Source organism: Notothenia rossii, assembly GCF_949606895.1.
Source record: "Notothenia rossii genome assembly, chromosome: 4".
In the NCBI taxonomy this organism is placed as follows: Eukaryota; Metazoa; Chordata; class Actinopteri; order Perciformes; family Nototheniidae; genus Notothenia; species Notothenia rossii.
Window position 1 is genome coordinate 9,192,955 of NC_136902.1, and position 17,227 is coordinate 9,210,181.

General features: G+C 38.6%; 1 protein-coding gene and 1 long non-coding RNA gene across 2 annotated transcripts in view; one reads left to right on the top strand and one right to left on the bottom strand.

The window, feature by feature from the left end:
- Nucleotides 1–1,267, bottom strand: part of LOC307035156 — a 28,952-nt gene extending 27,685 nt beyond the window's left edge. The window contains exon 1 of the long non-coding RNA XR_013807032.1: nucleotides 1,180–1,267. This is a non-coding gene — a long non-coding RNA (uncharacterized lncRNA). The remainder of the gene's footprint in view (nucleotides 1–1,179) is intronic.
- Nucleotides 1,268–2,343: 1,076 nt separating this feature from the next.
- On the top strand, nucleotides 2,344–11,142 carry cbln4 (cerebellin 4 precursor). The gene is made up of 3 exons (XM_079676812.1): nucleotides 2,344–3,820; nucleotides 5,383–5,499; nucleotides 6,106–11,142. Exons 1-3 carry the CDS (start codon nucleotides 3,512–3,514, stop codon nucleotides 6,301–6,303), a joined length of 624 nt encoding a protein of 207 aa, XP_079532938.1. The 5' UTR covers nucleotides 2,344–3,511; the 3' UTR covers nucleotides 6,304–11,142.
- The last annotated feature ends 6,085 nt before the right edge of the window (nucleotides 11,143–17,227 follow it).

Consider the following 17,227-nt stretch of genomic DNA (forward strand, 5'->3'; position numbering starts at 1 on the left):
CTGACGTCTCTTGACCTTGGAGGTCCTGCAGCAATTATATTCTCACAACAAATGTATGCATCATCATTACGCTTCATTCTTGCCACAGTGGCTTTGGACTGCCCAGATATACCTCAATGATTCAATACTACATATATTTCAAGGATTTATCCATTTTCTATACTTGCTTTTTAGCTTTCTTGCTTTAAGTCAGATGAAAATATTGATGACACTCGTCTGTACGCTACAGTGCCACAATGTACATTCAGTGTAAATAATGCAGACATTTTCTTTTAAATTAATCTGTAACACCCATTTATAACCATCTAAATACTGCTCCAGTTAATATAAAAAGAAAAAGGCTTATACTTTACATACAGCATGAATTAATGTATTTATATTCCAAGTATGTTGATTCAACGTTTGCCTCTATAAAATATATGACTCACTTTATCAATTAAGGGTACTAATTAAACCTGCTTCCTGTTTAATAATAAGGGCTGACGGTGAAGTACTGCCTATGAAACTATGTCCAACTATTTGAGGGATTTACAGACCTGTGAAAAGGTCCAAAACCTCCAAGGTCATGTCAATTATTTTCTTGAAAATTAAAAAAACTATTATATAATTCATGAGACCTTGCGAAAACCTATAGCTCTATGCCAAATACTTTTTAGTTATGAATCTTAAAAGGTTGTGAAGTCTAAGCTTAACCAACGGCATGGATGTTTCAGAAATTGGAGTAGTATCAAATCTTTACATATTTTATATATAGCTAAAGATTTTATAAAGTAAAGTAAGTAGCAAAAATGTGTTGATTATAATATAGTGATGCAATTAAAGCTGGTAAAGGTGCAGCTAGTTTTAATCACTTTGTATACCGCAGCTTGTGAATTTACTCGAGTTGGAACTAAAGTCTGATTTAAGTGCTGATTATATTTCACATCATTCATCCAAATATGTAAAGTCACTAAAGGTGTTAAACAAATGTAGTGAAGTAGAAGTAAAAAGTAGCATACAATGGAAAATACTCAAGTCAAGTACAAGTATCTCAAAACTACTTAAGTACAAAATTTGAGTAAATGTACTCCGTTACTTTCCACTTCTGAACAGGTGCAGCTAACGTATCCTAGCAACAACACTTCAGCTAGGGTATTTAGCTGCGTTATGCTAGCTTAGTTTAGATAACATTTTACTCACCGGGACGTTGTAAAAGGCTTCCTGGATCCCCTCGGTCAATGTTCTTGTCTGTTGTCCTCCACACGGCCGGGTTTCACGTTAAAATCCATCACGTCTTTTCTTGTTTACTTTATACCTTTTCCTGCAGTGTCAAATATGCTACCTACAAGGGGGCGGGACTTAACGTAATTCCACCAACAGGTAACTTTCACTCCGCCTTCTAACCAATCGGAAGTGATGGAATGTTTACTCCAGTTGGCTACTGTTCTTGGAGTGATTTGTTTTGTACTCCTTACTAACTTTATCTCACAGCGAGCTTCAGTTAGCCTACTAGTTACTTTCATTTCCAAATGTAGTGATTTTGTTTGTTTATGATAAAATGAAGGATGAAGGGTTCCTTAAAGAGTTGAGAAAAGTATCTTTCTTCTAAATAAAATATGTGGAAACCTTGTTGGATTGGCTGGAAAAGACATTGTCACAAAGCTGAAAACAGGGCAGCCAATACATGGTTTTCATAAAACCTACAAACTTATGATGAGCTAAAAGAATGTGATGAATTGCTTATTAAATGACCCAGTATAACAAACAGAACCTTTAAAAAAATGTGTTTTACTGATATCCAATATTCATGCATTGCAAACCACCTAGAAATGTTTTAATGACAAGCTATTGTTAACACCATGCTCTCAACTTGTTTTTAACATTTAAAAGTGTGACACTATTCCTCACATCATCAGCATGGGTTCAAATCCCTTTTGGTTGTTGGCTGCTTAAAATTCTACAATATTATCACTTTCAACGGAGTAACCTAATGACTTGTTGTTCAGCCACAAAGATCAAAAAGCTGCAATCATAAGCATGGATTTAATGAGAAAGCAAATGAATCCCTAACACCAAATGCGCTTTTCAGGATTCAGGCTTATTTCAGTTTAATAGCAAAAAGCAGACCCCAATATCCCTAATTACAACTTCTGAGGTCTGTATATCTTTAATTTTGTACTCTTTATATTTACTTCAAAGCTATAGTACCTCAAGGGCATGACATGATAGGATTTCACTACTTATGGTCCTTGTTTATGTGACAAATAAACCTTTGAATTATTGAATGAATAGCTCACAACACTAAGCAGAAACAAGGAAGTTATGGTGTGTTTATTCAATGTTACAAATCTTACTTCACATGGATTCACGAATGTATTTACGTAATAGAGAACAAATACACACATAAACACATATAACATATACAGAATTTGTCAGCAGTAGACTAGATACAAAGTGCTTTACTCAGACATTAAACACAAGATAAATGAACAGATACATAAAACATTTAAACAGAGATGATACAAGAAAAGTTAGGCATGAATTACTTTAAAAAGTAAAGGATAAAAAGTAAAAGACGACACTGAGTAAATTCAGTATAAGGTAACAAATGCTTACAGTGGTTAATGCTGAGAAAAAAATCCACTAAAGATCCCAAAATCAATGACATTACAATCTACATAAAATGTCATACTCCAATGAATTTGAAGATAAAGCAGTTGTACTGGCGGAAAACGGTTTCTCCTCACTGACTTCTGTTGAGCACCACAGGAATGTGCAGCTGTAAATTAAATCTGAAACATGTTCTGCCCACCTGTGCAATGAGATTATGATGAGTCACTACCTGCAGCCACAGTGGAGAGGAAGCTGTGGTAGAAAACACTCAAACTCTTGCTCGAGGGCATTTTCAGTTCTATACTTCTACATTACAGTCTGGAAAACCATGAAAAATATATCTGGAGATAATTATTTAGTGGATTTGCTGCATCCGAGAAAAAAAAGACAGTTAGAACTGAATATCCCCTGTATCATATCCTGTCTGAACACCGACAATTAATGAGTCTATACTAAAATTGAATTTTTTTAGGATAAATATAGACTTTTAGGGAATTACGCATACTGTAGCAGTTAATGGCAACTTCTACATGTGCGTGCGTAAAGTGGATGGCTGTGCGCGCACATACAGGCATCACATCACTGCGGAGAACAGCTGCTGTCAGACGCGTTATTCGGAGAGGGACTGAGGGCTATGGACGATTTATCGACAGATTCGCCTCACACTGGAGCAGTCTTCTCCAAAACATTTATCTACTTTTGTCACTAGCTTAAAATAAAGTCTACCTAAAAAATGAGACGCATAGACAACAATCGGTGATTTTTGATTCCCTTTATTCTGCAAAAGAAGGCTTAGTTATTCTTTTTTTTGGTCTCATTTGGATATGGCACACATTTGGATCCAGTAAGAATTTCACAGCGTCAGACGCATCTGCTGCGGGGGAAACCAGCCGGAGGGACTCGGAACTTTGCGTGGCACATGAGACGCTCTCTTTTTTCGGAATCAGGCGCAGAGGGAGCCATGGTGAACTATTTCATACTGGTGCTCAGCTGGACTGTGCTCTCTGAGGTGGCCACAGCTCAGAATGACACGGAGCCTATTGTCCTGGAGGGGAAATGTCTGGTGGTGTGCGACTCTAACCCCACCGCGGACTGGAAGGCTTCGTCCTCTCCGCTCGGCATCTCTGTGCGCGCGGCCAACTCCAAGGTGGCTTTCTCTGCAGTCCGGAGCAACAACCACGAGCCGTCGGAGATGAGCAACAAAACGAGAATAATCTACTTCGACCAGGTTAGGACGATTTTATCATTATAATGTCAGAAAGTGGTTCAATTGGCTTTTAGCAATTCCCCCCCCCCCCTTTTTTTTCTTTACTGAATGACTGTGAATACTCTGCATTCAACATTTCAACATGACACCAAATGTCACTTTCTCCAACAACAAAATGCAATAACACAAATAAATAAAGATGAATACTAAATAAATAATAATAAAGCAATCAAAAAAAAAATGTGCAGAAAACACCCCACTATAAATCCATGAATGAAAGAACAACCAGTTTGATGAAAATGGTTGTCATCAAATAAAATTGCATCCCCACACATAATTGTAAAACAAACAAAACCCAACTCCCCTATAATTTACCATCTGTCAAAACCCTTTTTCTTGTCTAGTGTTTTTTGTCCTAAACTTTCATCCTGGAGAACCGTTTTGATTCGTGCTGATTTTAGTGGAATATCTGCACCTCAGAGTTTAGTTTTAGGCTGCTTGTAGTTTGCATGTTGGAAAGTGTCTGGATGATGTTGGAGAGCTGGCATCCTGCAGAGCCAGTTTGTTTCAAGCTACCACACACACACACACACACACACACACACACACACACACACACACACACACACACACACACACACACACACACACACACACACACACACACACACACACACACACACACACACACACACACAGCATCACTTTCAACACTCCCTCCTCCCTCTCTCACCCCAAAAAAATCTGCCAACACAACCAACAAGAATGTGATTAGTCACACAGCGGTGGGCAGAGTTAGGTGTTAATAACAATATCACTGCCTGATCCCCTGCCCTCTCATTTGTAGCCTCATAATACCTTGTGCTGTCTACAAAGTGCATGTCATCTGATTGGTGCACATCACGCTGTTGCTATGAAAGCAGCACCTGTCAAAGGTGGAGGCTGCAGTGGCGACTTTATCAGGTGTGTTTCAGATGTGCAGGAGTTCCTGCCTCCATCAATCAGGACCCAAAGGAGTTAATTTAAATACTGTATGTCATCTAATAGGTGCTTAAAACCTTTTAGTGACATTCAGACAGCATTTAATGCTGAGTGACATATTCAGAGTGGGTTTGCAAGCAACAGTAAGAAACATTTTTTTATGTATTATATCATAACACTTTAATATTCATTCGGTTAGACGAAAAAGCAGTAATCAAATAGCTTCTACATCTGTTCAGGCTCTGTCTCATCAGTGCTGACACTGATGAGACAGAGCCTGAAAAGATTTAGAAGAAAAATCCTCTCCTTGCACCAAACTGGAACATTTTTATTAAATAATGTCATTGAGCATCATTTAGAATTTTTTTTATGTGAGTATGTATGAAAGTTGAAAGCGGGGTTTTGATCCATTGAGAGGAAAAATGTAATATCATTTGAAGTGTGTTGCATTCAGGGTGTGTGTGTGCAGCGTTGTGAAACCTGTGTTCATGAACACATGTAATCCTAAAGCCTCCTTGAATAAAATCCTTTGCTGAAGTGCTGGCTACGTATATAAACACCTTTGTCATAATGTTTTCTTACATCCTCTCTCTTTCTCATAGGTTCTGGTGAATATAGGAAACTACTTCACATTTGAGTCAGTATTTTTGTCCCCTAGAACAGGAATCTACAGTTTTAACTTCCATGTTATTAAAGTGTACCAGAGCCAAACTATACAGGTAAGAAAACGTGTGTTATTGTTTACATTGTTAACCTGTTTTAGTATTAGAGAGGGATAAAATGTATTTTTTAGGTACTGTTTGGACATTTTGGTGTGGGTTTAACATTACGTTCAATTAAAGAAAGAAGTAAAGATCATACACACCTCATTTTTAATCTGATACGTTAAAGAAGACTCATGTTCAGGTGTATATCAGTACACCCTCTGTCTGAAACCAGAGCCCAGTCTGCTCTGGCTGGTTAGCTGGCTGCCTCTGTTATGATTGGTCCACCCCTTAGAGTTGTCCCGCCCCTTAGCCTATCACGCACAATGTGTTGGAGCGTTAGCCAATGTTAGGGCGAGTGTTCCATAGTGATGTCACTCTGTTACTGAAGTAAACAAAGGAGTCCAATGCAGACCATTTACATACACAAACAACGATATGACATACTACAGGAAAGGAAAAACACCAAAAAAGCATACTATGGCCCCCTTAAAGGTATTTTTTATAATGAGTAGCTGTGACTGTGTAGGTGAGTTTTGCACAAGAGGTTAAGATGTTACAAATAAGATGTTAGCACTATTCAGTATTTTAAGGTTTCTAACTGTTATTTCTGTTATCCAGGTGAACTTGATGTTAAATGGGAAACCAGTCATCTCTGCCTTTGCGGGTGACAAAGATGTAACTCGTGAAGCGGCCACCAATGGAGTTCTGCTTTATCTAGAAAAGGAGGACAAAGTCTACTTAAAGCTGGAGAAGGGAAACCTAGTTGGCGGATGGCAGTACTCAACATTTTCTGGCTTTCTTGTGTTCCCGCTGTGAGAAAAAATGAAAGCAAAGAAGATTGTAAGCATCCTGACTTCTTCATAAAGTGTTGTCACTGTATAATCAAAACATTGCTGCTCCATCTTGCCAAAATGTTGAAAGGAGATAGATGGGAAAGGATCCAAACAGTGAGAAGACATAAGACTTTGGAAATCATTCACGTTCTCTGATTGTGAGTTCACGTCCAGATGAAAGAGACTCGATGAGCTATTAGATGTGTCTGCCAATCAAGCAACCTCAGAGAGAAAGACTCAAAATCTAAAAAATACTTTTCCCAGTTCAACATGGCAACTGTTGCATTCAAGTACATCTGCCTTTTGGGTGTAAACTGTATATGCTTGTGTTACTTGTGTAGCGAATCATCAAAGTAATCAAATTGTAAGTATTTTTGGGGGTATCTACTCTGGTCAAGAGATGATGGTGGTGCCACTTTGATGGCAAACATGTATTTGCTTTAAAAAAAAGAGATCAATGCTTATTGCAATGCGCGTTTAGTGATCAGAGGAATTCATTGATTACTTAAAAGGCCTACTGGGTCAAAAGCACAACTCCAGAGACGACAGAACCAAGAGGCGCCACAAAAAAGACACTCAAAGAGACATAAAACAACCTTAAAATCACACAAACACAAGACAAAATTACACATAGACGCTCAAAAATACCACAAAGAGACTCAAAACCACCACAATTTGAGGCAAAACGACGAATGACTCTGCTATTTCAGTATGGTTGTCGCTCATTCAAAAGTCTGTGCACAGGAACCCATAATGTGCTTATCCGTCCATTATCAGAGTCCACATTTCATATTTTTCTGATTATTAAGAATCACTGCTGATACTGATATTTTGCTTTTGGTGAATAATGAATGAAGGTTGTTTGTTTATTTCAGTTTACTGGTAAACCCAGTCGCCCAGAAATCACATTTATATTCCATCAATTTGATTTGGCAGAGATGCTTTGGAGGGATTACTATCAGTGGCAATGTTTTCTTCAATTGGTGTTTTTGTAATGTATTGTAAATCTGGAGATTTGAGTTAGCATCCTGATCCCATGTATAGTAAGGTTTTAGTCAACAAAAGCTGCTGTAATCAATATTTCCATCAGAACAATTGATCAATGGATGTGAAATGTGCTCCATGATAATAAGAATAATCATCACCAACTCTGTAGTTCCCTTTAGATATTTCGAAAGCTTAATTTTTTCAGCCAATTCTTTTTGGTTTTATAGCTCACCATTTGTGTTGACTCTCTCTGCTCTAATGAGCACTATTTTCATCAGGCAGCTCTTATTCTTTATAAAAGCATAGATAATATCAGTAAACGCTGATTATGGAGTTGCCTCAAAGCACAAAGACAAAGTTAGCAACTAGCTGGTGGAAATACTTGGGCATTCTGCAGCAAAAGAGTGGGATATGTTCCAATAGCGGAAGCCAACACTGAAATATTTGACTTAAATTCAACAGAGGGACACAAACACGACTCCAAAAGTGTTTTCATACTGCTTCCTATCTGCCGGATGTGCAAGCTAACAAATGTGTGCTATCAAAACTAGCCAAATAAGCCAACAATATGTCAGCGTGAGCTTGTTTCTGCTGCCCCCATGTGACCAAAACCTGTCATTGCAGGTTGAGGATTCGGCTAGAGCTTTTTTATTTTTTGTTTAACCAATACCGCCATCTTTCCCTGAACTTAACCACACGTGAGTGCCTAATGGTAACCATAGAAAGGGTTATCCTGCTTTAGTTTTTACAGTCAAAGCGCATATTGTTGGGAAAGCAAATAAAAAGGAGGCCATTGAAGGTGTTGTCGTTGATACGTTCATTCAAATATGTTGTCAGTATATTGATAAAATAATACATCATACATTTCCCCAAAATGTATCTGCTGTTAAAACTAGTAGGTGTAACTTGTGTATTCACAATACACAAGTCAAGTTGTGGTTTATGGATGTTAATAAAGTGTAATGGACCTCTAAGGACGTTAATTAGTTGACATGTAGATAATAAACGGGTTCCTGTCACTGCTGGTGAGCATAAACAGCTTCCACTGGGCCACCTGAATAAATGATGAATTAATAAACTCCTTAATAGCTGCTCTGGAGCTCAACCTGTGCGTACACAGCACTTCCCTTCATGTCTACAGAGGAGTTAATGTTTGCATTTCTGCAGTGTGTTAAAATCAACCTCAAAGGCTTTCCTGCAGAAGTATTTAAATCGTCTGCATTCTCGTCAGGTTAAGTGGTTTTAACGTTTACTTTTGCTGATCAAATGTATGTTGTTTACTGACATATTTTTTTGTCAGTGACTGAATGTTGCCCTCGGCATCAATGACATTTATTTTTTGTTGCCGAGAAAACGTCTGATGAAGCTGATTGCTACAGTTCTCTGTTACGACGAATAAAGAGGCAGAGGTAGGAATGTGTGTGCAGCTCAAAAGGCTCTCTGAAGATTCACAGTGGAATCGCACTCCATACTTAAAATGCTCAAGGAAAGGACTCTGTGGTGTAAAAGTGCAAATATATTCACTGACAGATATCTGACGGGACAAGGATGGTGACACTTATTAAATAACCCTGCTACTTTTATGGAACCATTTATATTTATCTTGCTGAACCGAAACAATCTATATTTCTTTTTTACTTCATGTTTGTGTCACGTTGTTCTATCCATGATGAGTGTGGAAGCTGGACTGTGCCTCTGTATGATGATAGTTTCAGAACGTTATTCAATTATTGCTCAACCTAAATGATGTAAATCTAAGGCTTGAAAGGTTTTAATGTCATCATTAAATGTTCCAATAACTAATGTATTGAAGAAATATGGCGATAAATGATCAATAAAAATCGTGATTTTTATAAAATAGTTTTCAGAGGATTTTTTTTTAAAGTTGCATTGGCCAGTCATCATTTTGCAAGAACATTTTATATTTTTTATGCGGCAACTCAGAGCTTCGCTGCTGTTTTTGGATGGACCCTCTTTAACTTTTTTGGTAGAACCAATTAGCAGAACTTCAGTGATTTAAAGAGTGAAAAACTGATGAACAAAAACACATAAAAAATGAAACAGCACATCGTGTGAAATTATTTTTAAGACAAATGAATGCATTAACCATTTTTGAACAAACCATGTTATTAATGTTCATTGAAAACCTTAAAACGTGTTATTTAATTGTACATTTAAAGAGGCTCTATGCTTTTTGTGGGTTTCCTGTATAGTGCGTTATATAGGTTTTTGTGCATGCACTATACGTGATAGACTAAGGGGCAGGACATATCTAAACGGTTGACCAATCACAACAGATCCGGCCAGCTAACCAATCAGAGCAGACTGGGCTCTGGTTTCAGACAGAGGGTGAAAAGAGGTGCTGCAGCACAGGCAGTATGAGAAAAATAAAGAGCTTTTTGAACATTAAAGCATGGAGACATGTCACAGGAGAGACACTAAATACTGATATGAACCTGAAAATTAGCAATAATATAGGCATTCAAATGTTTAAGTTGTTGCACAAGTAGACTTTAGTTCTGGGTGATTTATTGTAAAGCCTCACTTGATTTACAACATGTTGCAAACAGCATTGTATTTAGTCCACAACAGGAAGGACTTCTGATTGTGATTGTTGAACTCCAATTTTACAGCAGCATCAAAAAGTTGAAACACAGCCAGGTTCTGTTGTTTCTCTTTGTTTTGTCTCCCTTTTCTTTGTCTTCATTGATTATGTTTGTATAATGTTTCGTAATTGGAATAAAAAAATGTTGTGGAAAGTACGGAGTCTGTGAAAACAGATTGGAATGGTTGAGGCTTCAGATGCTGCAGCTGAACACTTTATCAAAAAACAACAACATATTCTTACAGTTTCATTTGACAGGATCATTCAGAAAATATCTGCTGGAAACAAATTGGTTTAAATGTGCAACATATCCTTTTGTGTCTGGTGATACATTGAAAATGTATTTTTTGGAAGGTTCTATCTACGCACATTATATAATCATGTCTGTTATTGTGTTTTCAGTTTGGCTGTCAGAAAATACATTATTTTCCTCTTTCTGTTCTTGGCCCTTTGATTTCTGCCTCCTTTCAAATCAATCTGTAATAAGTCGAGGTGGGGCTCTGAGAAATGTCCTAAATCATTGCATTAAATTGAATTTACTGAGCGAGTCCTCCAGCTCAGCCTCTGTGAAGATCTGATTACATCAAAGTGCAAAGGGCCTTAAGAAGGAGCTGGAAGTTGTTTATGAGTGTTCCCTTTGAGCAGGTTGTCCTCTTGGGAGAGACATGTGATGTTGTCTTTCAAATGCACAGAATAGTGTAAATAAAGAGTGAACCTAACATGTTTACAGTTGTATGTTGTGATTACTATGGACATTGACTTTTGAATGTACAATGATCTTTTTCAATGGAAATCATCAGAAGCATCTGAAGCGCAAAAAAGGCTCAAAATCATTCTTATGCCCCTTTCACACCAAGGCTTTTCCCGTTCCAGCTCCGTGCTAGAGCTTTTCTGGTTCGGAACCGGTTCTTCGGTTCAGCTCCCGCTCTGTTCACACCGCTCAGAGCCCGATTGGTTCTGCGTCATTGCGTCATCGTTTGCGTCATGACGTAACCGTTTACGTGCCTGCATGCTTCATAAAACCAAACCACGCAGAACCCCCTCACATCAACAACTACAACAATGGCCGATTGTATTGAAGCGCTACTCGTTTTGGTTTTGATCTGTCGAAACGAAATCGAAGAAATGGGACGACTTTACTACCAACTTTACAGTCGTTACATGCTACATCCAGAAGTTCTTTGGACCGCGTGCTCCCCTCCAGCTTCCTCTGTACCTCTTCGGAAGACCAGATTCCCAATAGGTAGCTGGTCTCTTCAGTGGACCACTGCTGCTTGTTAAGTTTTAGGTTTTCCATCGTTGTGTACAAACTGGATAAAACGTGGGCTTTTTGTTGTTGTTAGAGGTTGATCCCGCCCCTGCCCCTCCCCCCGCCTCCAACGTAAGCGTGACGTATGCGGTGTTTGCTTTCTAGGCCGACAACTTTTTGGTGCTTGAAACAAACTGGATTCCGGAGCTTAGAGGCTGCGGTGTGAACAGGAAAAACGGGTGCTTTTCAAGCTCCAGCTCCGAACCGGCCCTGTAACCGCGTTGGTGTGAAAGGGGCATTAGTCAGATGGGAAGTTCAGAGCCAGCGGAGACGATTAGGGCCAGATGTGTTTTCTTCTGAGATTAACAGAAAGCTTTTCTGACTTTTTTTTATCAGAAAAAAAATCACATTTGGTCAGACCCCCATAAAAACCAGTGCCCTAATCGTCCTCCGTACAAAAGCAAAGAAGCTGAACTGATGGTATATAACACAGAACACTGTTGGTTATTTATGATATTGTATCACCACTATGAAAACCAAAGGTGGAAGATGTATTCAGATCTTTTACTTGAAACAAAGTAGCAAAACTACAATGTGAAAATACTCAGTTACAAGTAAAAGTCCTGCATTCAAATTAAAATCCAAAATGATAAGTATTACAAAATATTTTTTAAAGTAGCAAAAGTAAAACTACTCATGGAGTATGACCCATTTCAGAAAAATACATGATGTGTTATTGTATCATAATCATAACCGCATTAATGTGTTCATCACTTTAACGTTGCAACTGGTAAAGCTGGTGTTTATTTATATTAATGTATAAACTGTTGGGTAGTTAAGCCTAATATAATATGGCATTATTTATTAGTTGATTTATCATTTGTAATAATCTCAATCTGCAAAGTAACTAGAGCTGTAAAATAGATTTAGTGAAGTTAAAGGACAACTAACTATTTCCTATCAAATGTAGTGAGCATAATGTGATAATACTCAATGTTTACTTAAGTACAGTACTCGACTAAATGTACTTAGTTACTTTCCACAACCGTTCAAAACGACCCTTTTGGTCTGAAAATGCATTCTGAAATATTACTGTACCTATCTCTAATTAAATCAATCCATGGATCTCATGACAATAATCAGTCATGTTGATTAATGCAAGATTAACATCCATTAATAACCAGCGTGTGAATTATTTGGAATAACAACACATCCAATCCGTGTCATTAGTTGTTTCATGGTGCCATTAAGGATAAACAGAGATTTCTATTGGTGTTCTATCCAACATATTGTATCTTTTTGGGATTAAAAAGGCAGTAAATGTGTGAAATCCTGATGTTTATTTTGTATCTTAAAAAGCAATAATACCCTCTGTTTATGAATCTGATCCTAAAATCATTTTCTGGGAGATTATCTGGCGCCGGAGCTTGATTTGTTCCCGTGTGTGTTCACGCTGTCAGACTGACTGTTTACGAGATAAGGAAGATCCAGCGAGAAAGTCATTTTAAGTAAAGTGCGCATCTCTCGACACGACATGAATTTTATTAGAGAGCAAACACAAGGTCATCCTGAAAACGCTACACTCAGTGATTGTACTGTATGGACGAGTGGCTGCAGAAAAGGGTATTTTATGAACGAGCTACTGTCCTCATGGCTTTATGATTGCTGTGTTGAATTTCAAACTTAAATCTGACCTTTGTAGGGGCATATCAGAAGAGAATATCAAAGCATATCTGAATATATTGTCTCTAAACAGTGCAGCACTGATTGTTTCCAGCACTTGGTTTGAGATATTCAGAGCACTGTTCAATTTGAGTGCATCTGGTGGGACTCATAACCCCTGAACTGAATTATAACAAAAAGCAATAGACTTCTCTAAACATAAAAATCATTCATTTAGAGGTTTCCACAATACCGACTGTTATAAAAAACACATGCACACGCCTTGAGATGTGTTTATACTGCATATTGAGACAGTGGCAGTTTGCTTTCTGTATAGCTACGTCTTAAAGGGGCCCTGTTATGCTTTTTGGCTGTTTTTCCTTTCCAGTATTGTGGCATGTACATTTCTGTGCCTGAAATGGCTCCTTTGGACTCCTTTGTTTACTTCCTAAACAAAGTAACATCACTATGTAACACTTCTTCTATTGGCTATCGCTTGAACACATTTGACAAGGTATGGTATGGGGCGGGACATCTCTAAGCTGTTGACCAATCACAACAGAGCTGGCCAGCTAACCAATCAGAGCAGACTGGGCTCTGGTTTCAGACAGAGGGGGAAAAGAGGTGCTGCAGCACAGGCAGTATGAGAACAATAAAGAGCTTTTTGAACATTAAAGCATGGAGACATGTCACAGTAGAGGCTTAAAGTACAAATATGAACTTGAAGATCAGCACAATATGTCCTCTTTAAGACAGTGGCAGTTCACTTTCTGTCTCTTCAAACAACTGAATCAAATAAGGACAATGCCGACTGTTTTTCAAAAAGTGTTAATTCCTCATAATCTTCTCCTCTGTATGCCTGCAGGTGTGAGTCTGGGCTTGAATAAGAAAACAACTTTGCAGATAAGATAGCTCCGTGACTCATAGGATCTGAATTTGTCATTTCCTCTGAAAGATGTTTGCGGCCACATACAGGGAGAGATGGACAAAATATCAATCTTTTTTATGATAAGGGAAAATAGAAACATACTTACAGCTCTGCAATAAACACTACATCTGTGAAGCTTATATAATGCAGTGTGCGCTGAAAGTGTTGATTCAGTTCTACAGTAATGTCTGAGGCTGTTTGTGATGCATTATATTATGGAGGTGTTCCTGTTATTATGTCCATGTGTCAATCTCACCGCACGTCTTACAGAAAGCGTTTGGAGCATAACAGAATTGACCTGTTTTCAAATAAACAAGCGCAGCAGCCTTTCTCTGTGATAAAGGCTGGGCTGGTTGTTAGAGAGGGAACCGGGCCAACTGTGAGTTTTGAAGCCTTTGATTTCCTCCTTGGTGGAGTTACGCGCCGCTACACTGCTGCTGCTGCTGCTGCTGCTGCAACCTCTAGGGTAACTGAACGACAGACAGTGGAGAATAACTTCACTATTCCCTGACCTTAAACGTTACATAGGTGCACGTTCATTTATGTAATACAGAGGGGTGAGACAGATTTAAAGCAGCTAATACAAAATGTCATTTAACGATGAATCACATGACTATTTGCCCAGTATATCAAAGTGATTTAGGGACGAATCGCAAGGACACAATACTGACGGACAAAGTAAGCAACTAGATGGGGAATATGGGGCATATTGAAGCTAAAGAGCCAGATACTGGTCTCTGGAGGAGACCAAAAACTGAGCTTAAAGTTAACATGTCATCAGGTTTGCCGAGGTTAAATGAATGCTAACGTTGCTTATATCTGCTGGATGTGCAAATAGGCAGCTGTTTGCAATCAAAGTTAGCCATATGACCCTAAAAGGCATATGTTAGGTTTGCAGCTTGCTTTGCTGCCTCCAAGTCCTCAAAACTGTTTTGTTCGCAATGTTAAAGAAATATCTCGAACAAAAACTTGAGATATAATCTGACACTTAATTTTTTGCAGACCGATTATAGGGTTGTCAAATCCACAGTGTCAAACAATAGATAGTAATCATAGTTCCTCCTCTGTGGGCTGTACTACACATTGTTGGACTTTATTCCTGGAGCTTCAGTAGATACTATGAGCACAGAATAAATGAATACATTCTGTGTTAATGACACAATTCCCTTATATCAGAGGATGTTTTACTGAATAGTTACCACCTTTATACAAACTGCATACCCTATGGTACTCTATGCTCAAGGGGATTCTCTTTGGCATTTTATCAGGGCATTTGTACTCAAATAATTTGAAAATGTTGATATCACAATTCTAATCATCTCTGCTAAACTTGGCTTTTAATACCGGTGCATTATACATCAGCCAGATCAAAGCATGGGCCATTAAATAATAACATGTTTTGCTTTCACAGAGACCCAGATAATAAATGGATGAAAGCATGTATCCAACTTCTGGGTTCCTAACAATTTAATGAGCGTTTAACCGTGCCGCTGTGAAAATCGTACTTTCATGCTGTGCACATACTCAGAATATGTGAGTGCTGTATGCAGATGAGCTTGGAACAGACTCGCTGATTTGTTGGGTTTAAAGATTGCAAAACCCCGTATGCATGCAGCGCGGTTCTTCACGGCACCTCTGCGCCTGCAACATGTCTCATCCTGATCTGTGGATAGTAAATGGAAAGATTTGTTGGCGAGACACAGAGGCTGGGGTTAGGGTCAGAGGGGCTGCTCGGGGTAACTCAAACTTTCTCTATATGATGAGATTTCAATTACTCACATTGCTAGCTTTGTAATGCAGGCAGCTGTCAGTCAGTCAGTATCCAGAGGGACTGAGTGCCGGGGAGAGGAAACTAGATATATTGCTGGCAAAGCCTCCCTCAGGAAGCGAAAAGCAAGGATAGAAATCACAATATACCCATCAAATCCAGGTGGAGGTTATCAAAAACATATTTGTGGCTGTGGAGGTAAACATTGTGTGATAAAAGGGCAAACGACTTGGTCACTGAACTCAGCACACACATAATAAGGAATTATCATCCTAATATCTACTGATCAAAATTCTATTTATTTGGTTAAAAGATTGGATTTGATTAGAAGTCCAGGTTGATTCTCGAATACAACCTGGACTTTGTATTTATTTGATTTAAAGTCCAGGTTGTGCATTTGGTCCACTGAAAGGCTTTAAAAATAGATTGCAGCCACAGAAGGGGTTCCCCAAAGAATACATGTTGTATTATTACACTTTAAGCTGCTTTTAGTTTTTTTGAGCTCCTCACAAATGGAACAAACTTCCAGAAAACCTGAGGTCTTTACAAACGCTGAGTTCTTTTAACCCTCCTGTTGTCTTCGGGTCAAGTCTGACCGATTTACTACTTTCATCAATCATAACTTTTTTGTTTTACATTCGATTGCATTAAGGCTTTATGATATCCTTCACAGTAGACATTTGAACACATACAATTGCTGATCACCACTTTCATTGAATTTTGGATGATTTAGTCAACTTTGTAACACCCATGGTGATCCCGGTCAAAAATGACCGCCATAAAGAAAAGGAATTAGTAACCATCCGGATCAGATCACACACACACACACACACACACACACACACACACACACACACACACACACACACACACACACACACACACACACACACACACACACCCCCCCCCCCCCCCCCCCCCCCCCGCTCTTAAGTGCCCATCCCCCCACATGGATCACACCTGGCACACGCAAAACATTTTCAGTGTCTATTCATTACTGCAGTTGTTCATGTGTACCAGAAGTCTGATACAATATTTACAGGTTGAAAGGGTGTTAAATGAAATTTGGTGATGATTAATGGTTTTTGTGTTAGTGTAATAGCAGTTAAAACAGGACCGGTCCAATTTGACCGCGAACACCAGAATAAGGGGGGGGGGGGGGAAACGAAGACAATAGGAGGGTTAAGTCGCGGCTTAAAACAACATATTTTTTCATCTGCTTACCCAGAAGTCTTTTAACTTGTTTTACAATGTTGTTGTTAAACTATTCTGTATCTCTTTTATGCATGGTTGTTATGAATCTCTTATTCCATTATGTTTATTTATTGTGTTCCTTTCTGTTGTCTTCTTGTTAAGTGTTAGTGATGATGTAAAGAACTATGAATTACCTCTGTGTCTGAAAATCTGCTACTGTATATAAATGAACGTACCTTACCTTATATACCTTACACCTGAGGGATCAGCTGCTCATATAAACACTTCACTTGGGTATTTTGAAATTAAACTTCCAAATCTTAATTTAGACATAGCTTTTAATTTGCAGAGCAGCCCGACGTCTTCCACTCCACTCTTCCTCGATTCCTCCTAGTGATATTAACCACAAATGACATGCTCGGCTCTCAGGATATTGTATTTTACCTTTGACTGCATCCCTGAGTGAGACGAGCTGCATTATGTAAGGGAGAGAGAGACGAGCGGTGATGCGGAC

Coding starts and splice junctions, on each gene's coding strand:
- cbln4 (XM_079676812.1), top strand. CDS start 3,512: ATGAGACGCTCTCTTTTTTCGGAATCAGGCGCAGAGGGAGCCATGGTG. Junction 3,821..5,382: donor GAATAATCTACTTCGACCAG/GTTAGGACGATT, acceptor TCTTTCTCATAG/GTTCTGGTGAATATAGGAAA. Junction 5,500..6,105: donor ACCAGAGCCAAACTATACAG/GTAAGAAAACGT, acceptor TCTGTTATCCAG/GTGAACTTGATGTTAAATGG.